This window comes from Blennius ocellaris (genome assembly GCF_963422515.1).
Source record: "Blennius ocellaris genome assembly, chromosome: 22".
Lineage (NCBI taxonomy): Eukaryota > Metazoa > Chordata > Actinopteri > Blenniiformes > Blenniidae > Blennius > Blennius ocellaris.
In genome coordinates this window covers 9423268-9446455 of record NC_137671.1, presented here as the reverse complement: position 1 = coordinate 9446455, position 23188 = coordinate 9423268, and the positions used below count along the sequence as shown (strand labels likewise).

The 23188-nt window shown below is 41.0% G+C and overlaps 2 protein-coding genes across 2 annotated transcripts in view; one reads left to right on the top strand and one right to left on the bottom strand.

The window, feature by feature from the left end:
* Positions 1-23188, bottom strand: part of mdfic (MyoD family inhibitor domain containing) — a 201379-nt gene that overhangs the window by 1115 nt on the left and 177076 nt on the right. The gene's annotated exons all lie outside the window — the stretch shown is intronic.
* The window catches only part of tfec (transcription factor EC), a gene marked incomplete at both ends in the record, with an annotated part of 32433 nt that overhangs the window by 6125 nt on the left and 3120 nt on the right, over positions 1-23188 (top strand). Inside the window, 3 exons of the mRNA XM_080518378.1 lie at positions 19465-19719; positions 20478-20579; positions 22324-22444. Of these exons, the coding sequence (XP_080374504.1) occupies positions 19465-19719; positions 20478-20579; positions 22324-22444 (478 nt within the window). The remainder of the gene's footprint in view (positions 1-19464; positions 19720-20477; positions 20580-22323; positions 22445-23188) is intronic.

The following is a 23188-nucleotide window of genomic DNA, read 5'->3' as shown; positions in this document are numbered from 1 at the left end:
GGGAATTATTGCTGTCTGATCAAATAGATGTCAGCTTTAAATTGAGAGCATGTCTATAGCTAATCTACAACCTGCAGCTCTAACCACCAGTCACGGTTTGGTGACACCCACAACCACCTCCCCAGCCCACACAGACCTATATTTAAATAAAAAAAAAAAAAGAAATAGGAGTGCTATAAAAGTTGTCCCAGCAGAATGTACCACTTCTATAAAGCTTCACCCATCATCACGACATGATACGCATTTCTAAACATCATTCTTGGATTGATGCTACTTTGCAGAAAACCCTTTCAGTTTGTAGAATTCTTTTCCTTCTCAATGCTGGATTTTATCTTAATCAAGCCTCAGACTCAGTCTTTACTTCTTATTTTTTCTCCTTATCGCTGGTTAAGATGCAATTGCAAAAGCCTGATGAATCTAACCTTAGTTCACCTCATCAGTTGACATCCCAGTAGTTGGGCCATTTTGCTCGCTCAAAGTTCCCATTGTTCGACCGTTGTCTCCGGAGACTGTCTGAGGCACCAGACTGAACACTAATCTAGATGCTAACATGGTTCCAAATTTAAATTAAAAACGCGATTTCCTTGTCAGTCCGATTGTCATGCCTATGTGTTCATTACTTTTAAGCATCTGTTCATGGAAAGTGTTTAAAATGTTCTTTAATAGAGTTACTTTAAACTACATTTTAACATGTGTTTAGCAACTCATCTTTACCAGTGACTACAGTCAGATTTCATTATCATATTAATTTGCACACCAGCTTTACACACACACACACACACACACACACACACACACACACACACACACGCACACACACACACACACACACACACACACACACACACACGCACACACACACGCGCACACACACACACACACACACACACACACACACACACACACACACACACACACACACACACACACACACACACACACACAAATTACATTTACATGCAGAAATGTTTCTTTATGTGTTGATGTGAAGTGATTAGCTTTAGTGTGGATAAGATACAGCAGTAAAGTAATCAGTGACGTGGTAAAAGCCCATTGTTCGCTTGTTCTCAGTGTATTTAGAGGCAATGACTGTTTAGTAATTATCTCAAGAGCCTGAGCCCCATCTAGCCATCTTCTCTTTAGTACCACTCTTATCCGTCCCCCACCTCTTTACATTTATGGCTTCGTTCCCCTTCACTATGATTGGGTTTGTGTCCTGTGGCACTGTTTTTGACTGTGGTGCTTCAGGCTGTGGACTTTGGCAGAAAGAGTTTGATTGTGACCATGTAAAGTGGTCTGTACCATCTGGTAATAAAATGATTTCTGATCTGTACCTATAGGACTACATTGAAATAAGACTTGGACACATGTAACACACATTGTGATTCAGAGTCGATGTCAAATACACAAGTCTGAGTAACTGTAATGCCAAACTCTTGGGACGATGATGAACATATTATTGAGACTTCTCTTGGCCTTGTTTTATCAGTTTATCCTGTATTTTTTAAAGAAAAAAAACAGTGGACACTGAAATGACAATAAATGAAGCAAATGTGATCATTTGAGTACATTGAAAAAGTACATATCTGTTTCTACTCACACACAAACTGAATTGAATCTATCGTTCACCAATAGAAAGCAAAAGCAGATCAAAAACTACTAAAAATGCACTGCTGACGCAACAGTCTTCTAGCATTCAGAAAAAAATGAATACTCAAAAAGGAAAAATATTAATGGTAAATGGATTTCACTAATATATCACTTTTCCACTACTTGAGCAGCAACCAAAGTACTTCACATTAGTTAATCACATTCATCCATTCACAAACCAATAGAGACGGAAACATCTACGGAGCAAGTCACGGTCACCCAATGATGGTAATGTCAGGAAATAGCTTAGTTTTTTCGGTTAACATCAATTTATAAGTCAACATTTTCATGGAAAAACCACTTTTTGTCTTCATGAACAAGACATAATTTTCAATGAAAAATTGCATCGGCAGATTTGTGGAAAATCCATTCAACAGTGAGCGTCAATCACATGTAACCCTTGCGGTCCGTTGATGCCCTTTGTCGCCGCTGGACTACACTTCACCTTGTTCCGACGCCAACTGTGGACATCACTGGGGTCCCCGACATACTCCCCAACCTTTTATAAGATTAATGCAATGGATTGAGCAGGTGTCTGCCAAAATTCCATTCCCATTTAAACCTCCATACCAGCAGCCTAATCCTATTAGGCCCAATTGAGTGAAGTCGACAGTCTTTATCAGTTAAACTAAGTTCATGCACTAATAGGATTCAAAAGGGGGCAGAAAAAAAAAAAGGAAAAGAAGGTACAATGCGTGGAGTAGTAATAGTGCTGGTGTGTGGCTGGCCAACTGGACAATGTGCATTGAGGAGTATATAATCAGGGACTGATGTGGCCTGTGTGCTGGGACCACTGGAAGCCTCCTGCAGAGTTCGGTGATATGTGTTTATAAGAAAGGGAGGGAGGAGGCTGGAGGTCTCCCTGGAGGCTGCATAAGCTAAGACGGTGGGGGGGTGCAAGAACAACAAAGATCCCCAGTGTGGTTGTGTGTGTGTTAGTATAACATCCAACATCACGCATTAGGAAATAATGTGTAGAAATTTGTCGAAAAAAGGGTGTTTTTGAGACAAATACATCATCTATGTGAAAAGTGGACTGTATACAGTCATGTAACGGTCTAATCTCAACGGTCTAATCTCCCTGGACTGCAACAGAGCAATGATTTTCAAAGCGGAAAAGGAAATGAGTAAAGTTATGTGGTTTGAAGGGATTAAACATCTGAATGTCAGCACGTACGCCCCCATTCAGTTATCCATGTCACAAGGATAATGTGATTTTAAAAAATGAAATCACGGTTATAAGCAGGAATTGAGATTCACATGGGACGTAAGCGAGCGCAAGAGCTGCAGCTGAATGAATTTTCTGAGATTTTTTTCTTTTTTCTTTACAAGTCACAAAAGGTGAATTATCTACACTTCCCACCAAAACATCCTCATACAAGACTGGGAAGTTTTCTTCTGTAGATTATGATCTGAAGACTTCCCAAGACAAAAGACCGGAGGAAACACCAAAGCAGGCATTGAGTCCTTTCTGTTTTTGACTTGTGGCTACTATATGGTATTATCAAGACATCTTTGTCAATGACAAGAACCCCCCCTGCCCTCTTTGTCCCCCCGCTAAAAAACAAGATGAGAAATAGTGATAGGCAAACTTAACATGCCCTCGGACCAACACACACACACACATACCAAATTAAGGAGGTCAGAACAGGACACGGTTTTTAGCCAATGGTGTCAGTGACAGAGACATGGCCTGGGGATCTTTCTTTTCAGGGCTGACAGTGGCCAGAGACGTGCTGCAGGGGACTCCCTTTGAAGAAAACACATCCAAAGGGAGCCGAGAGACAAAAGATTAGCGCAGACTTCCAGTCATCTTTACGTGACTTTATTTCTTGAATAACAAACAAGCAGCAATGGGGCCGAGGAGATGCTCGGCGCGTGAGTGGATGTGATAAAACACATATAATCACAATAACACTGAGTTAACAGAGTCATGATTGTTTTATTATTTTATGAAGCAGAGTTTCTCGTCACACTTGTACATTACAGACCTTTTTGGCATCTCGTTTTGCTTTGACCTCCTCTTTTCAGTTAAGTGTTTGTCTTTTAATGGTATTTAAAAAAAAAATCTATGTTAAACCTGGCTCACATCCAGAAAATATCCAAAGTTTGCATGAAAGTACCAAGTGCAAATAACCACAACAAGCAGAATTATGCTACAAGTTAATGCATGCTTACATGCTAAACAATATAAAAGAGATACTGTAATTTAATTGGCATTAATGATCCATTTTACTTGGATGTATAATTGTCATAAAAAAAGCCATAAAGTATGGAGGGGGGGGGGGGGTATCTGTGAAACCATAATCATGTGCTCAAAGTCTACAGCTCCTTTACTCTGTTATTCTGAAGCAATTTGAGATTTACACAAAGAAAATCTAAAGTTGGATTTTACCTATACATATAACTTCAAAATATTTAGTTCCGACCTTTATCTTCTTGGATTTCACAGTGTACTATGCTGTGGATTGCGTCAAGAAAGTATTTAAAAATGTCGATACACATCTGCACATCCATGGCTCAGAAGAATGAAATTCTAAATCGACTGATGAGTAATTAGACCATTATGTGCTGTCTCCTCCCCATAATCCTGTTAAAGAGGGGTTGTCTTCATCGAGGTCAAGTAATCAGATTTCATATCTCCCTTTCTTCTGATAACACCCACAGATCTGCATTGTTCCCTTTGTTTGTGTCCTTCCTAAATGTCAAATGTTTTGGGGGTTTTTTCTCGAGGAAGGCTGAACAATGTGGAGAAAAGAGGCGAACGACTTCTGGACGAGAGACACACATAAATACCATATTCCCAAGCAAATACATACATTTGGGATAATTTATAAAAGTATAGAAGCTGCAAAACGGTTCCTCTAAAACTGAGTAATGTGTGTCCAATGGCCTGTTAAAACTGGCTCAGACTGTAAAAAATCAAGAGCCACAAACACTCCTGAGGTGGTTATGGGAACTTCACAAGTGCTATAAATGCAGGACAAAATGCAGAGTATTTGCCCCCCAAAAAAGAAAAAACTATATATAGTGTGCATGAGTTTTGGTTATTTTAGTAATAAAATGTCATTGGTTTGAGTAAGAGGTTTCAACAAAGTGTGCTAATTTGCTTTCTTGCCAAGTGTTAGGTAAGAAGATTGAAACTCTTTGATTGTGAAGAGAGCAGTCAGCCGGTAAGCTCAGCTTAGCCCAAAGACTGGAAACAGAGTAAAGAGCTAGCATGACTCAGTTCAGAGATAAAAAAAAAAAAAAGAAGAAAAGAAAAGAAGACATGCCTTCTAAGAATTGTAAAGCTTTATAATCTACAAGTATCTATTCAGGATGAATAAAAAAAAAAGGAATACGAAAACCAAAATCTTACTCACAACTTGACTCATGTAGAATTAAAATACCTAAATGATATAGATATTTACAAAGAAAGATAAATCCCTAAGCCTTGCCAATCACTTTCTTGTTTTCATCTGCGACAATGTATTTTAAAGTGTGAAAATGTTGCATTCAAAGACACATGATGATAATTCACCTGAGAAAACCTTAATTGCTCACCTCAAATAATACCATGTATTTGTTTGTGTGCACATATGTCTGCGGGGCACATTCCAGTGATGTAGTCTGGTCTGCGAACAGCCAGGAGGGGCGGGTAAGCAAGAGATACAGCGTAGGACAAAAGGGAGGGGGAAAGGAAAAAAAAAAAAAAAATCAAAGAATTGGAATAATTGGCATAATTCAAGGTGGCTGGGCACAGTCAGGGGGAGTGTCAGTGTTGGGCGAATCTTTTGCCATCCTCAAAGAGAGACGGTCTGCACAATTAGCCACACGAACTCTGACCCCGCTCAGAATAATTAATGAATAACAGAGGGGATAAAGACAAAAGGCGCAGAGCGGTCTGGTTGAGTGGTGAGCGAGGGTAATACATCAAAGAATGCCGTTAATTGGCCCTGTGGCTTTCATTCTTTGCCCTATTTCTTTCAATTCATTGACTCAAAATAATGGGTTCAGGTTCATTATCAACAGGTCGTAAGCCCTGGGAGTGCCAAAATTCAACAGGAGAGTCAGGGGGGTGTGTGTGTGTATGTGTGTGTGTGTCTACACTTGATAGTCCATGTGTACAAAAAATGTGTGTAATGGCTAAGCTTTTGCCTGGCCCCCCGAAGTCCTGACAACATCAAGTCCACACAGGGAAAACTTAGAGTTGTGCGGCTGAGGAGAGAGAAACAGGCCGCCATATTTTTTATTTATTTATTTATTTTTTATTTATCTTTTTAACGATTCCTTCAGTCGTGCTCAGAAGAGGCAAAACTTTTGCGAGTGCTGTAACAATGCTGGAATATAACTGGTATGGGCAGGTAAGTGAAAGCAACACCGATATTTCTCCCGCTTTCACTCATGTGCACCTGCTGATGGATCGGCATAATTGATCGACAACAGCTCTCCTAGCTGCTGATGCCAATAATAGTCGTATGGAAATCAATTAACAATCAGAACAAGAAGAAGATTATGGTGTTTATACCACAAACTACATCAAACCACGTCGCTACAAATGATCAGGGATCTTCAGTTAGAATCTTCGCTACTTTGATTAATTTATTTACAATATCAATAGGTTACAATGATGCTCATGAGAAAGAAATCTCTTATTTCAGTTCATTTGCTCTCAAAGGTTCTTGAAAATGACGTTACAAGTCAGACTATGCATGGATTATATTTACCTCACAATCTAGATATTTATGAATGCTGATTTATAAAAGGTGCGTTTTATTTTTTTTAACATTTTGCAAAGCTTAAAAGAAACTCTCTTTAGAGCATTAAAATCAAGGGGTAATTTTCTATTAACTGATGATTTGGGCTTTGATAGATTTTAGTTTCATAAAGTATAATACAAAATTGTCCGTCAATCTTTTAAAACTGATCTGTACAACTTAGCTGGAGTCTGTGTCTGCTACATTCAAGTTTCCTCGATTGACACATGCAAAATTAAAGTTAAATATACTTATTTGTATATATTTGTGGGATGTTACCACACAGGCTATGTGGAGTCATTCATGTTCAGTTTCAATTTGACAGTTATTAAGTACCAGTTTTATTTTGTATGCATCTTTCATTTGGACCATTTCCCACAAACTTCAATGACTTTCAACTTAAAATACCAACACACATAACATTGTGATGGTGAGTTTGTTGCACACTTTTGAATGCATCAATGCAAACAGCGAAGCGTCACAGTGAAAACTTTTGAAATCACTTTTATGCTCCAATATGCAAAAGCGGAAAAAACACACGAAGGAGCAGGGAGGGGCTCGGAGGGAAGTTAATTCAATTTGCCACATTTCTCCTACTCAGAACACGTGATTTTATGAGGAAAACTCTGCTTGCTTGTAACATGCTCAAAATATTACAGCCATCCTCTCGGCTGACTGAAGCTCAGTCGTAACTTTTTTTTCCCTTCCTCAATACGAGTAATTTAATTGGCACACGAAAGGTTTCCCATACCTGGCTGAGCCATGTCAAACAATTAATACCCTGAAATAGGCCTTTTAAGTGACTCTTTTGGTCCCCGGGCCTCCCAGTTGTGATGAAAAGATTGGTGTCGTCTCACGTTAGCCTCGCACAGGTGCCTTCTTCTGCCTACACATCAGATCATTAACATCCCCGGAGAAGCTGATATTGGAAATGAGACAGACACACGGTGAGGGTGTGATAGCAGGGCACAGAACAGAAGGAAGAAGGCAGGGGGAAAAAGAAGAGAAAAAAGAGAGAGAAGAATGAATGGAGGCCATTTGCTTTGGTGGAGCTCGGTTTAAAATGCTTAAACATGCACGCACATTAATGCCGTGTTAACTTTCCTCTCAGAGTTCAAACCCATTAAAGATCAAAGCATTTATGTCACTAACTGCAAATCCTATTCAGATTTTCTCCACATTTCACGTAACTTTTTTTTTTTTTAATTCCCAGTCTTTTTTTTAAGTACATTTAGGTGAATGGAATGCTGTTGGAAATGCTTTGCTTAGTGATGTCTCAAGGAGGCTCTATCATTGAGATTTAAACAGAAATAACCTGTGATTCATTATCGCCAAATGTGTCACAGTGGTGTAGTTTTTAGAGCTCTGCCTCACGGGGAGACATCCCCAGTTTGAGTCCGGTAAAGGGCCAGTCCGTGTGGATTTTTCAAGTTCTTCCCCTGCATGCAAGGGTTTTTTTTTTTGGTTTTATTGCAACAATTGCCTGGAGGTGAAAACGGTCCTGTTTGCACCCTGCCTTTGCGTCAAATACGACAATGTGAAAGTGATCAGGCGTGATTGAAAACATGCAATCACAACAAGGTTTCACGGTCCTTTTTGGTTCTTTGGCGAGATTTGTCCTCGCAAAGACTTCACAGACGGCAGGAAAAAAAAAAAAAAAGAGAAAATAACAGAGCAAAGCACCATTCGTTTTAGTTCATACAAGCATTATAGACACATAAGTCGAATAAATGCAACACATGCTTGGACATGGGCACTGTTGGGAGCAGAGGAGAGCAAGCAGGACACACTAACTCCAGCACATGCACAGATTTCAGACAGCATGCTTTGATACAGCTCACAAGAATTGCAGTATAATAGAAATATTGTATACATTATATACTTACATCTGATTTTTAACGGACAGAGTGAGTTCTGGGGACTAAATCCTTCCTGTATTGAAATATTGACGGGTTTTTGGGATATCTATTGAGTGAAAGACACAATTTTAAGAATTCTTTTTTGGTTAAACAAACAAATGAGACACAACCTATTATTCAAAGCAGAGTGAATTCCTGTTCTGAAAATAAGTGGTAAAAACCCTTTAAAAGAGACGCATTAGCATGGTCGTGATAACATTAAAATGGAAAAATACAAAAATGTTAAGGTTTCCCATTGCGTTACAGCTCTTATTTAATTTCTAAGACCGTTAATCATGCGCTATTCTGCAGAAGTTAACTTTTTCTGTGTGTTTTAAAACGTGTCCCCCAACAACACGGCGCTTTTCTTAATGTGAGATAGAGTGCTTAACAAAAAGAACACAAAACACACAAAGTATACCTCCAATAAGTGAAATGTCAGAATACGCACATGCATGCACACAGGGTGTGTCCTCCCCTCACCCACGGTACGCTGGGATCGGATCCAGCACCCCACGACCCTGAACTGGATAAGCAGGAAAGAAGATGGACGGATGGATGAAAAAGGTTCAAGTCATTCAAGTCAAAAGTTGGTGAACTTTTAGCTTTCGGTAATCCTTATTTGATAAAAGGCTGACATGTGCAGTGAAGGAGGTGCATTGTTGTCTACAAAAGAAAGGTTGGCAGTGACTCTGTGACACGCTTGGACCTGGCAGTACCTAAATGATGGGGAATAGAAATTGAACTCAGGCAAAGCTAATTACTCAATTTACCCCAGACTAGCAACTGGAGTGATGTGAGAGGGCAGCTGGGGGAGTAACCCAATCAAACAGGGAGGAAAGTAGATTTAGGAAGTAAAAATAATAATGATTTCATTTAAAATAGGGGAGAGAAAAAAAAGGGATGTCTGTATCCTCTCTGCACATATTCGGGCTGAATGCATGAAGTGAAAAGTTGTGAATATCGTGTCGGAGTTTCTCACGTTATTGGCCTGCAGAGATTCCAAGTCTTTATGGGAATGAGGATATTAAGCTTGATGGGTGGTGATGTGAAGTAAAGGCAGATCAGTATCTGCACGCTGCTTGCACTTCCTTTTTATTCTTCTTCCTGCCTTGCTGGGAAGAAACGCACTGGTACTCCTCCCTCCATCACAGCAGCTTATTCGTTCAAACGGCAGGGACACAAAGATAGCTAGACAGAGCAAACAAACAGCCCTTTGTCTGCAGCACAAACCATATATTATCAGTTCGGGTAAGGTCAAAATTGATTTAATTTTCTGCTTAGTTCTCATTAAACAGCTATTGCATTATTTAATTTCCCACAATCAAGTTAAGGACTGGGGGTGGAGGGTTGACTAATCAATATATGTCTACCAAAAAGCTTTTGAAAAGTGGACTGCAAATTTAGCCCTACAAATGCACTCTATTTTGGCGGGGGACAGTGGGATTTTCTTTTTGATGCCATGTTAGACTTCAAAGGTCCTCAGGGCTGCACCCAAACATGCCACATTTTGATCTTTCAGGCAAAGATCTCACTTCTGGCGAATCCCTATTGATCTTTGTATTTTTGTAAGAGAATCTTTGCTTTTTTGATTTTTCAAGGAAATATAAAAACTGCAATTAGATTCTTTGCATCCCCAGACAGAGTGGAAGTAAAACAGGAACTGCTACACTATACCTTTAACAATAACACCCAAACACTCATTTCATACCTATGGACAGATTAAAACAACCATTTTAACTCAAAGACATGTTGAGAACCATAGTAGGAAAGTGAAGTATCGCGAGAAAACTCACATACAACATGGGGAGGACATGCACAGCCCACACAGAAAGGCCTCAAGCCAGAGATGGCTCGCTGTGAAGTGAGTGGACTAACCACTACACTGTAGTGCAGCTCCTAAAACTATTATTTTCTTTTTGACATGTTGACAACTACAAAGCAAGAAAGGCCTGCGGCCTACACAAGTGTGTCAGGACCCGACTGCCAACCATTGCAAAGTACATCTACATAATGGACTCACATCAAGCCGTTGCATGCATCGTGAAGCGTGTTTGACTAACTACGTGCTTACGTGTGAACTTCCTACACGGTAGACAAAAAGGAAAACGATGGTGAGTCGTAAAGGGAACGGCAGCAGACACAGCTTGTTCTTAAAACTTAAAACGTGAAGAGAAATAAAGGGGAAACAATTCAGCTAATGTCAGTGGTCACTCAATGTTACTGTCAGGCATAATGACGATGTGTTTCAACACAGCAGCATCTCTGTGAAACAGCTGACAGGCGTGCACTTCACAAGAAAGTATGAACCAGCTACTGGGGATCCTGGTTATCTAATGCAATATAATGAAGTTGAGTTTTTCCCATGTTAAATATGGTTGATGTATTCCGACATGAGCAGTCACAGAAGTCTAATATCACATTTACGTCACGTTGTCAAATGTTTCCATAACAAATGGGTCAGTCGGTTTTAGCTTACCTATTACAAGATTAAAAACCTTTGACAAAGGCTTTTCTCCAATAGGTTTCCCAGAATATTCTGGTTTTGTAATACAGATTCCCATGATTGACTCTTCTTAGTACTCTCTGTTTCCAAGTGGGACATCGCCTCAATGATATTATATATCTTATTTGATATGTGACACTGGGAACAAGTCTTTCCAGAAGCTCATCTGAATTGTTTAATAGTCGTGATTTGATAAAACGTTGGACTACATTATGGAGCTGTTTACGTAAGATACACAGATATGAGCTCGCATTGGTTTTCAAGGTCAAGTTCAACATTTGAATGAATACTTTTGATTTTTTCTTTTAAAACAAATGTGGATGTTAAATCGGATTTATGTGCTCCTCGACTATCTCGACTTATGTTATACCAAACAACAGCTCTTTATATCTTTTGCTATCTGTAGCTTGTAAATGTTAACACTACTGTAATGACAGTTCAGACATGTTTCACTTTCAGGTGTTTCTACACAAATCCGTAAGAAATGATTCTTAGAAAAAAAAAAACATAACAAAAAACCCTTCGGATTTCTGCTCAGCCGACATAAAAACTTGTGAATATCTGATGTCAGTCAGACCGGCATAGACGCCATTCCCAGCTCGTCCTCCTTTCCGTACTGCTGACAGACAGACAGGTGGTTCAGAGGACAGAGAGTCTGAGCGGAGGTCGGAGACTGTGTGGAGTGAACAGATCAAACGCCTCAGTTGCGCTTACTTATACCCACATTGCTTCATGAGGGCTCCCAGTAACAGGCGCGGCGACATAGCCAACCGAAGCACAGTTAGAAGTTGTTTTTAGACTACAATGAGAAGTTAAAATAAAAAGACCCGCCTCGAACTACATCATGTGCATAACTGTGATTTTACTTCCTCTTACCGGTGATAGTTGGAGCTCACCGGGGCATCTTTCACTCGCTGCCAAAGTGAGATTAAAGATTAAAAGTTCTGCTTTCTGACATCATTCTGTGAAGCAGCACTGCACACCGGACCGCCCTGTTCGAGCTCAGCGGACAGTGAGGGTCCAGAATGAGACTGAGCTTTGAGAACAACACACAGCAGTTTACCCGCCTTTCCTTTTTTTTTTTTTTTGTCAATAGCATTACTCTGTGCCACAAAGAAGACGGCAAAAGGCAAAGTACACTGAAGGTTTGACTGATTGATTTGTTTCACTCTGGCTGCAACTTGTCTAGAATGAACTTACATCAGTCTGAAGCTGCTCTGGAGAATGCGGTTGAAAACAATGTTAGTAGCGAGAAGTGAAAGGTGTAGATGGAAGGAAGGGCAGAAACCAAAGCTCCACCTATTAGTATTGAACATGCGTTGATCAAAACTTTGAAAAAGTACTTATCATCAGGCGACATGGATAAAGCTGGAAAGGTCGCCATGACAGAATGAAGAATAATTATAGAATGGACTAAATATGGCACTGGCAAGACAGAATCATACACGCCCACTTAAACACTACAAATACACATACTGGTATGATGAATTTCCGATGAGAGGTGATTAAACTTTGTTAATCTCGTCAATACCGAGAGAAGAATTAGTTAGCACTTGTTCCGAGAGTATCCTCAGTTTCATTCTGGGTTGGAGGGCCTCTATATGCATGTATGCTTGTGCCCAAAGCAACTATAGGTTGGATGAAGGCTTGTGGAAAAACAATAATACAAAGAACAAGTATAATGGAGGATGTACAAGGGGAAGAAAATTGCTTGATATTATGAAAGTGGGTAATAATGCAGCACATGAGGGCATCACAGTGTTTTCTGAAGAATACCGGCCAATCATAAAAAAAGCATGAACACTCTAGAAAGATTAATATAATTAGCATTTTGTTTGCAAAAGTATACCTCATGTATTGGACCTTGCTTTGACTGACAGTACTACAGGCCAGAGGTTACAGTATAAACAATTAGTGCCAGACTGGACATACTAATTCGTTTAGGTAGCAAACTGTACATGCAAGCCCACAATGAGACATTGAGAAGAGTACGTATGAAGCAGCGTTGCATAAGTGCATCTCAGAGAAGCAGTGTGTGTTCATGTATGCAGGCATGCAGAAGGGTCAACAACCTCCCAGGTGTTCCCGTGAACAGGTTCCTTTTCACCGCCCGTAGATGTAGATGTACGCTAACTGATTTAGCAGCAAAAATCATGTTATTCCATTTCGAGTAATTACATCTGCTCATGAACGAGAAGGCAGGCTGCATTGCACCAGTGTGTTGTTCTTAAGTGTTTAAAGTAAGTTAAATGGTTTATCTGTGAAATGTAAAAAAAAAAAAAAAGGAGCGAGAAAGAAGAGATACAGATAAAGATACAATAGTGTTATCCATATACTCATTCATTGATTTTCTACGCTGGTTAATGTAACTCAGTGTAGCAGGGTGCTGGAGTTGATTCCAGCTGACTATGGATGACTTCAGAGGTAAACCGTCAATCACATGACAAACACAAATTTGAATCACCAATTAGTTTCAAATGTATGTTTTTGGACTTTTAGAGGGAATCCCCAAGACCCAGCCGGACTAGACCTCTGAACGTTTTCATAATGACGCTGAAGCCTTAGAGCTCTTTTTTGCTTCATTAAATATGTGTGCAGAATTCTGTTGTATCTACAAAGTATAACTGTGAGGCAGATCTAGTTAGTCAGCTATATTACAATAGAATAAACAGTAGCACATACATTTATACATGGGACAATTAAACAACTATGACACTTTAACAAGTGGCTGTTTTTGTGTTTTCCACCAGAACTGGGGTTTTAACTGGTCACAGTGCTGAACAAATATGTAATGATACAGAACATTGTAATTCTCTCTTGGACTCTTGTTTTGAGAGATAGATTTAATATTGAAGAGTCAAGATTGTTTTAGTTAAAGTGCCACTCGTAGCCTTTATATCACTTTACAGCAGGGTGTCTTTACATTAACTGAACATTTTAATTATTTTTACAGCACTGCCCAAGTAAGGCATTTTCATAAACTCAATATTTCATTAAGGTAACAAGCACACGCGGTAACACACAGTCCGCACACAGTTTCATGTGTAATCCAGTTAAAATAGCTGTAATATTTAATTCATATGTGAATCATTAAAAGTGCAGTGGTGCTGTGTCCATTATGCATTCCTTTTCTAGCAGGATAAAACAGTCCTCAGATGTGGGAGCTGCACTTTGAAGTGTTGTCTCAGAAGCAGGCCAGGTCTTACAGGAAGTCCCTGATGTTTAAAACATGCCACGCAGGGGGACTAACAAAGGTGAGCATTTGTGGCTTGCCCCGAGATGAGCCAAAAATGGCCAGCCAGGAATTTGGGTGGATCTGATAAGAGCGTACGCACAGCGAACATCAAATAAACAAAGAAAGTAGACAAATATCCACATGGGGTAATGGTGAAGTTGCAGAGAAGGGAGAGAGAAAACACACACACACACACACACACACACACACACACACACACACACACACACACACACACACACACACACACACACACACACACACACACACACACACACACACACACACACAGACACACACACACACACACACACACACACACACACACACACACACACACACACACACACACACACACACTTATTAAATCACTTATCGCAGAAACGTGCGTTCCGTTTTCCTTTAAAACAACATTTCCTGGCGCTTGATTTAAATTCAAGAGTGGGATTCCATCTCTTGTGATGAATTGAATTTCCTTTTATTCTAAATGCTGCTGAATGATTCTAACGTTTATTAGATTGCATCAAGAGAGAATCTTGAGCTGTAAACCCTCACCTTTACCTACAGTCATGAAATCAAGCGAATATAAGAGCGAGGAGCTCGGCCATCTGGGAGATACTGAACCTTGAATTCTTTAACATACAAAGCAGCCAGTTGAGGTGGAAGTCACTTTCTATTGGAGGTCTAATAAACACAACCAACCAGGAGGATCCTGCAGGGGAACAGACATGTCTGAGCTTCTTTACTCTCCATACTGCCACACTGACCACATGTGGACCTGCATGCTGTGATGTTGAGAGTAATGAATGAATGTTGACTAGAATAACTGACAACACAGACAACATTTGAAGGTCATGGTAATGCCTTGTCAACAACAATAGGATTTGTCAGATTGTTGGAGCCTGGAGTTAGTCTGCTGAACAATGCTGTCGGTTTGTAATAGTAGAAATGCAGTTTTATACATGCAGGGCTTGAAGACAGCCATATTTTGGAAAGTAAAAACTTTTGATGGTGAAAGCATTGCAGAAAAACAAAACAAAAACATTTTTGACTGCTTTGACGTTGTGAACTTTTTTTTTTTTTTTAACTTATCGAATTGATTATTACTTTCATGATAAAGGTCTGACTCAACAAGGAGGACTTTCAATGTTGGCTTTCAATTTTGCTGTGCCCGGGACTTATCCTTCTGGGAAGGGCCGTACTGGCCGCTGTTTTGGCCTGATAGTGACGGGCGGACAAGTTCAGCTGAGTGTACAAGTGTTGCTGTAGCCTATTTGCACACTTGCAGAGATTTCTGCGTCGAAAGTGTGACTGTAGATTTGGTGGCTGAAAAGCCTTCCAGGGGGAAGTGGGTGTCATGAAGATAACCTGGGAGAATGTGCTGAGCTGGCCTGGATGTTCTGCAGGCAGGAAAGCACAGCGATCCACAAGCAGGAACTCACATTCTGTCAACTTATTACGCCGATACACGCACACTCCCGAGCCTCCTAACTGCCATCTGTATTTCTGCCGCTGTCAGGCCTTTTCCTGACCAAAAACACTCACACAGGAAACGGCCCGTGCGGCTCCAAAATAAGCTGATGTGTCATGCCTTCCTTTCTGATATTTCTGCAAAAACCTCAGGAAGGAGGCTGCAGCACCTCTCTTTTTCTTCCTCTTCTTCTCCCCCTGTCTGGGTGTGAGACATTGCCGTGGCTGTGACAGTTGCACTTCTTCTGTGAGACTCTGTGGCTCCTGTGGTGGGAGACTGCCACTCTGGAGAGCCATGAGCCGCTGTTGTGTGGTCAAAGTGATCACCCTGACAGAGATCCAGCTTCTACAGGTAGGAGCAACCACTTCTCTCGAAGCCACAGAAATCTGTGAAGGACCAGGTGCGAAGAGGCATATGCGTGTCTAACTATGGTTGCACGCTTGATAGACTGCACCCTTAAGAAAAAAAAAGAAGGAAAAAAAAGGCATGCACTTGCAACCAGAATAAATGAAAAGCCACCGTGGAATGCAATTTTTTTTTGTGATCACTACCCCTGCCTTATCTTCCCACACATTTCACAATCTAATGTGTGGTTACAGCTATTTACTGGTTAGCAGTCTCAGCGAAAAGAAATACAGTAAGCATGACTGTGGAGGCTTTTTGTTCCACTTTCATCTTATCTCCAAAGATCCGAGATGAACGATTATCAAACATTGCAACTCGGCATTCTGTGTCAACGTGCCGTTAAAAACTCAGCATTTTTTGCAGAAACGAATCCAAACTCTCTTCCGAGGTTTTGTCCATCATATCTAAAACCAGCTAATGTCAACATCGCTCAGTGTTTCATAAGTTGTTGGATTTTTCTGAAGTGAAAGGAGAACTTGGGCAAGATTGAAACTGGGTTAGGGAAGGGCTTTTTTGTTAAGAAGAAAACCTCTGCGTGTCTGCTACAATGGGGATTTTAGAGCACGATTGCAGTGGGACTAGAGACTGCAAGGTAAATGACGATTACATGTATCTCACAAGTAAGTTCTGGAGAAATAATGCTTTAAGAAATACATCAAACTGGACTTTAAGTGATAACAGTCGGGTTGTGTGTCAGAGTTTGCTTTGTTTTGAAAGAAACTGTGAGCTCAGGTTGGAATGCATACTTCTTGAATATGATTTGGATTGGAGCTGGTTTATTGTTTCTGATTCATTTAGAACTTTACCTTTAAAAAAAGTGAAGGGATATTGAATGACAAAGATGGTTTATGTGTGTAAACTACATCCTGTCTAAACTCAGGATGGAGTTTTGTTCTGACATATTTATTTGCCTGGTTTAATCTGCAGCTAATCTGATAAAAGACACGTTGCAATCCTGTAACGGGACCTTTGAGGGGAACAAATACATGATTTATGCATTTGTTTGACAACTTTGTCACAAAAATGACATTCATGAAGCCAAAGTAATTCAATAATCATCTGAGCCATCACAGCTTCGCTACAGGTTTGCACGCCAGCACTAATGACTGCAACTGTATATAAATAGAAATTGACCCTGTGACCTCTCCCTTACCAGTAATGTGAAACACAGGCTCAAGTGTAGTAGCAGGTGCTGGTCGTCGTATTGAAAAGGAGGGGAAAAAAAAAGAAATCGATGTATTGAAACATCCAAACAGTCACAACGATCTCAAACTGGAGCCTTGATGGATTCGATTCTTATCTCATTCCTGTCCCATGTGTATGGCGAGCACTGATAATCTTCACCATGTCCACTTCACACATGCACAGGGCAGCCATTGTGGAGCTTGGCCTTGGTGACTGAAGCACCATTACCTCTCAAATCTAATCAGATTCCCTTAAGTGGATAACAAGCGTGTCTCCGGCATTTACAGTAGTGAGAAGGCCGAAGTGAAACCAGGACAATCTGCTGTCACACAAAGCAGATGTGGTGTGTCGCAGTCATGGCATCCTTCTTGCCATCTGCAGTGGAAAAAAAAAAAAAAAAAAAAATGTTGATTGGCGAACAACTGGCATCTTGTTTGGCCTGGAGAAGTTGTATAAGCGCTCTCAGTTAGGATTGACAAGTTGAGTATTGTGATGAGCCTCTTCTTAGTTAGGTGGATGAGTGGTGAATAAGGCCGGCTAGTCTAGCTGACATGAGGAATGTAAATGCTGAGTTTTGGACCAATTGCAAGGTTGCTACAACTAAAAGTCTCTACGATTGTCCAGCGTTTTACAACCGCTTTCCCAACATTTTTGAATGCAGCATTATTGCAAAACTTGTAAAAGCCACTGTTTGACTGAATTAATTTTTTGGTTTGCCTTGCATACTCTCACAAAATGACACCTGTCACCTGCTCAGGTCTATTTGCATCACGTTTAATATGAGAACATTTGAGAGGCAGATATTTTTACGGTCACGTTTTCGCTTCCTCAGTCCGTTAAGTAACATTGCAGAGAGTCAACTGAATCCACTGCTCCACTCGGACTGCAGAGTTTCTTCCAGTTCCAATTGATTATCTGTGGTCAGTCACAGAAAAAAAGCTTCCACTTAGTGAGGGGAAAAAAACACTTCAGAAGAGCTCTTTTGAGCATTTGACCATTGAATAGAAGGCATTTAGGAGGAAAGTGAGAAAAATCTGTAAACCACCAGAGTGACAATCGAAAATCACTCCAAACATTTCTTGTACTAAGAGCTCCCCAAAATACTCTGGAGGCCATAAACTAATAAGGCGAGTCACAACAGTGGACTCCTTTATGAGCACCAGACAAGTAAGAAAGTTGGGCATTTAGGTGAGATGCTGTCTTTTCTGAGAATAGCTTGTACTTTACAATGAGAAAAAGCTCAAAATAACTTTACTGCAGTTATTTAGTGGGGAACTGACAATACTTAACTATTTTCATTGAAACCAGTGAATGAATGAAAAGGCTTGGTTAAAAATGGCATTAGAGGAGTTATTTAAAACCCTCACTGGGGAACAAGGGTCAATTGTGCTGCCACAACCCCTGGAGCAGCCAGCAGAGGACTTTGGGAGAGGGCGGCCTATTGGTCGGCCAAACAGAAAGGGGCGGTCCAAGCAAATTAGTGATAGACGTTAAAGGCAGATATCCTGCAGTGATCAAACCCTGGATGATCTGACAGTTTTTGTGTTTGAAGTGATTACCATGCTACGCAACATAAAGGCTTACTCCCAGCTTTGGGCCTAATTAGTTCAGTTAGGGCCCTTTAAAAGTCACTGGTAGGGGACTGCAAGAGACAAACACTCACTGAGCAGTCATCAGAGCAACAGGATAGCAGCAGCAGCAGCAGCAACAGACCTGGATGCCTAAGGTTGACCTGCTGCTATACCAGAAAAAAAAAACAACAATCTGAAGATTATCTGCCTTTCCGAGAATGCCACACTTAAGTGACTGCAGTTACTACACAATGCGGGATGCAACCAGAGCTTCGAACGTAAGAACTGAGAAAAACGCTGCCTACTTTTCATCGTTTTAACTGTATTCTTGAAGTAACCGGACTGTGCAGTTGTTTTTGTTTGCTTGTTTGTTTTTACAGTTGACTCCGCTTATATGTTGGATTTAATTGGCAAATACTAGTCAAGAATCAGCGTCATGCTTTATATATACAAGTTATTTGACAATCAGTCTCAGTATGAGCTCCATTCTCACAAAGAGATTTTCCGAAATTATAAACGTGACTTATGTATTTACTAAACGATGATCTACATAATATATTACTATCTAGAGTTTGTCAACTATTAGTGTTTGAGCGACTAATGCCAGAAAAAAAAATCTATCCGTTCACTGTGTGAGAAAAGGTCTCGGTGAAACAGACAGCTGTGCATATCGTCTGAGTCAGCCCTGTTTCAGCCGTATGATGAACGATGCGCAATCTCAGAATTTATTTTGGAATTTCTCGTCAACTAACTGAACTCCTGTTTTTATCTTTCTTTTTTTTTTTTGTCCCTTCACCAATCTAGGTACAGAGCCACCTGGAGAGCTCAAAATTTCACCTCCACCAAAGCCCGAATCAGCCGGTAAAGCAGTACCTGACGCTGGGCTCCAAGCTGGCCTCCTCGGCCGGGTCGGGCCACGCGGTGCCACATCCACACGCTCCCAGCCAGCCGCTGGGGACCGTGCCCATCATGAGGAACGGACACATGCCCGCCGTCAGCGACGGCAGCAACCCCAACAGCCCGGTCACCCTGCTCACCATGGCCAGTCATGACAGCGAGGTGAGTAGAAAGGGGGAAAGAAAAAAGAAAGAACAATGAATCATGAATATATGGAACTGAAATTGAGAAAACACCAAATGGGGCCTTGTGGCGTCTGAAAAAGAATGAAAAAAACCAGACTCCAGGATATACACATGGCCTGTGGGTCAAATGCTTTGTGCATTATACAACAGGCTTGACATTTTTCATTCCAACGCTCTGTGTTACATTCAAAAACGTATTCCCTGTTTATTTATGTTTGCTTAAAAGAGATTGCCTATAATCACTCTTAAAATGTCTTTTACTATGAGCAATACATCACGGCTGGGACTTTGTTGAGACGGATAGTTGATATGCAGCATACTTCAGATGTTTATATGACCAAATTTATATCTACTGCGAGTTTGAATCTTTATGCACGCTCCTTCCAACTAATCATCTAAACAAAGTGATGCCATTATTGATCTTCTTCCCTCTCCGATGTGCTCATCAATAACTTCAGACATGCAGGCTCTGATTAAAGAATCCGTCCAAAGAAGGAAACTAGTTTGGTAACAGATGCATGTTTTTCCTCGCCAGCCCGGCTATAACCAACCTCTGATCACGGCGATGCGAGAACTTGTCTGTTACTGGATCAATCTCTCAACAGTTCTTCCCCCACTCTTTCATGTCTATTTTGGTTTGAATGATGAGATGTTAAAACACTTGGGACAAGATTTCAATTCTGGTGCAAACATCCATTTGTCCATAAGTACGCTGAAATTACTGTTTTCTTTTAGTTTCCAATGGATGAAGTTATTGATGACCTAATTAGTCTTGAATCCGGCTTCAATGATGGAGGCTTGGATTGCATGGAGTCTAACATCTTAATGCAAAGTAATGTAAGTATGATTCCCATCAACTCTTGCTTTAATGTTTGTGTCCTCACACTTTTTGTAAAAAAAAAACCAAAACCCACAGAAAATGAACAGATGACGTTTCCCTGCAGAGGCTGAATGTGAGATTTTCTTTACCAAACCTTTTAGGCATGACTAGCTTGGGAAAAAGAGGACCTGACTCAGTCTGAGGTCAGCTTAAGTCCAGAGCGAAGTCAAAGTTCACTAGGGCTTAACAACATTTGTCACATTACTAAAGAAGTTTACAAAAGCAGATTAAGTTTAAAAAAAAAAACATTAGCTGGTCTTCAGGTGAGAGAGGAATTTAAAAACTGTAAGACTCAACGAAGAGGGAGAAGTTTGTTTGGAGCAAGTATGGTTGGCCACATTCTCATTTTGGCCATAAAGTGACACTGAGTAAAACAAGAGAAACCGTGACAAGGAAGGAATGAGGGGGAGCGTCTGATGAGCGGAGGAGGAAGAGGAGGAAGAGGAGGAGGAGGGATGGGAAAAAAACCAGTGGGTTTCAAAACAAGTGCAGGAGCGCAACAGAGAGCCGAAGAGTGAGAGATTTTTGTTGGAGTGAGTTACTGAGCCATTGGATGGGGCTAATGCATGTACTCCCCATGGGCTTGTTCAGAAATGATACCATGCTTAAATGGATCAATTCATCCTAATTAGTCATACAGCGCGATGCATCACATCGTTTCGCCATGTCAACACATTCAGGAACGCAGACGGGAGAGGGATTGAAGTGATTACAATTGTAGTGGTTGGGGAATTGTTGCAATCTTTCATTTTGGATTTGCACGTTTAACCCCCTCCTCTTGTCCCACCGGCTCAGATGAGAAAAAAAAAAAACAGGCACGTGTGCAACCCAAACAGACTGTAGAAATCTGAAATGTCGGCATTTTTTTCTCTCACCCCCACCCTCTGGATCTCATCTTGACGCACAGCCTTATCGCATTCACCAGTCTAGTGGTTACATTTGACACACGTGTCATGGGTAGAATTGGCTGTGCGCATCTTGGATTCCACGGCGGCTTCTGTCGTATTTTCCCATAGATACACAAATGCGAATTAGACACACATGTGTGCCAGCACGCTAGATCTTGACATGCCCCCTCTCTGTGAAAAGAGGTTATTATTGCACAAGTGATGCATGCTTTCCCAGACGAGAAAGGACTGTAGGAAAACAGTTTTGCCTCTGTTCACGCAGTTGACCCAACGAGCCTTTTCATCTAATGGGATGCTATTTTGAACACAGAGGACACCAGTGTCTAGAAGCGCTTTCAACTAGAGGCGTTTTGAAAATGTCCCATTAAGGCACTGGGCAGCAGGCGAGTCTTGGTTGGGGGTCAGGACTGAGGCTCTTCTAGCCAGGTTACATCCTTGTTAAGATGTTTTCATCCTTTGTCATGCATCCTGAACATGGCGACCAGTCAGGAGCACCACAGAGGGTTTGTCCTAACCTGCTGTGGCAGACGCGGGACCACAGCTCCTTGCTGGGAGATCCAGAGAGCCAGAAGCCTGGGGGCTGACAGCCTTGTGGAGGAGCCACAAGGCTGTGATCACTCCACTTGCCTCTTGTGTCAGTCCTGTCACTGTGAAACAAAGCCACACAGCAGCTAAAAACAACGATTTGTTTGGCGACTTTAGCTAAAAGTGTGAAAGTCCTTTGCTTGAAATGTAAATGTGCCTCACCGCTGACGGACTATTCCTTTTTCCGTCCCCTGTCTCTCCGCTCCAGGTATCCCTCAGTAGCGGCATGCTGGATGTCTATGGGGGTGAACCAGGTATGAACGCCCCTAATGGTGGAATGAGTCCCACATCTAGCTCCACAAAGCTCACTGTAAAAAGGGAATACACAGGTCTGAACGCAAACCGTAGTCTTGACAAAATAACTAAGCAAACAAACAGGTTTTAAAATTAATCAATATTGACGTGAAAGTCATTCGTTTAGGAATTGGTCAAAGCTAAAAGTGGCAACTTGTCAGAAAACAATATAAACTAATGTGGCCACTAGTTCTGATGGATTACAAACCATCTTGCTTGTTACTGATTTTCTCATACTAGGCCAAAAAAAAAAAAAAAAAGAAAGAAATGAAGGGCCCTTCAGTGCATTTCAGACAAAAATTACTAACAGATTCAGGAAACAGAGAGGATGTCTGATGAATCCTTCACTGCCTAGTGGGCAAATAAGTAAATTGCGATCCGTTTCGTTTGAGCACGGTCGGAGAGGACAATGGACTGTTACACAGAGCTGAAATGTTCTTGATTGAATCAACAGGCAAATTGGGAAATCCAGTCTCAGGACCCTCATTATGTAATTTGGAAGAACGTGAATGCAAATATGGATGCCCTGGCATTTTCGTCCCTCTCCGGGACAGATTCATGAATTTACTTAACTGTCTTAATTATAAATTAAGGAGTTTAAAAAGTGGCCACCACTTTTTTTTTTTCACTCCACAATGAGCTCCAGACATGGCTTGAGGGGATAAACTGTGCTCAGTGTGTGCATGTGCTGTACGTGTGCGTGTGAGAGCGTCGAACTTGTGCCCGTGTTGTCGGCTAAATCCTGGAAAGGTCACATTCTGACCCCGGCACTGCACTTC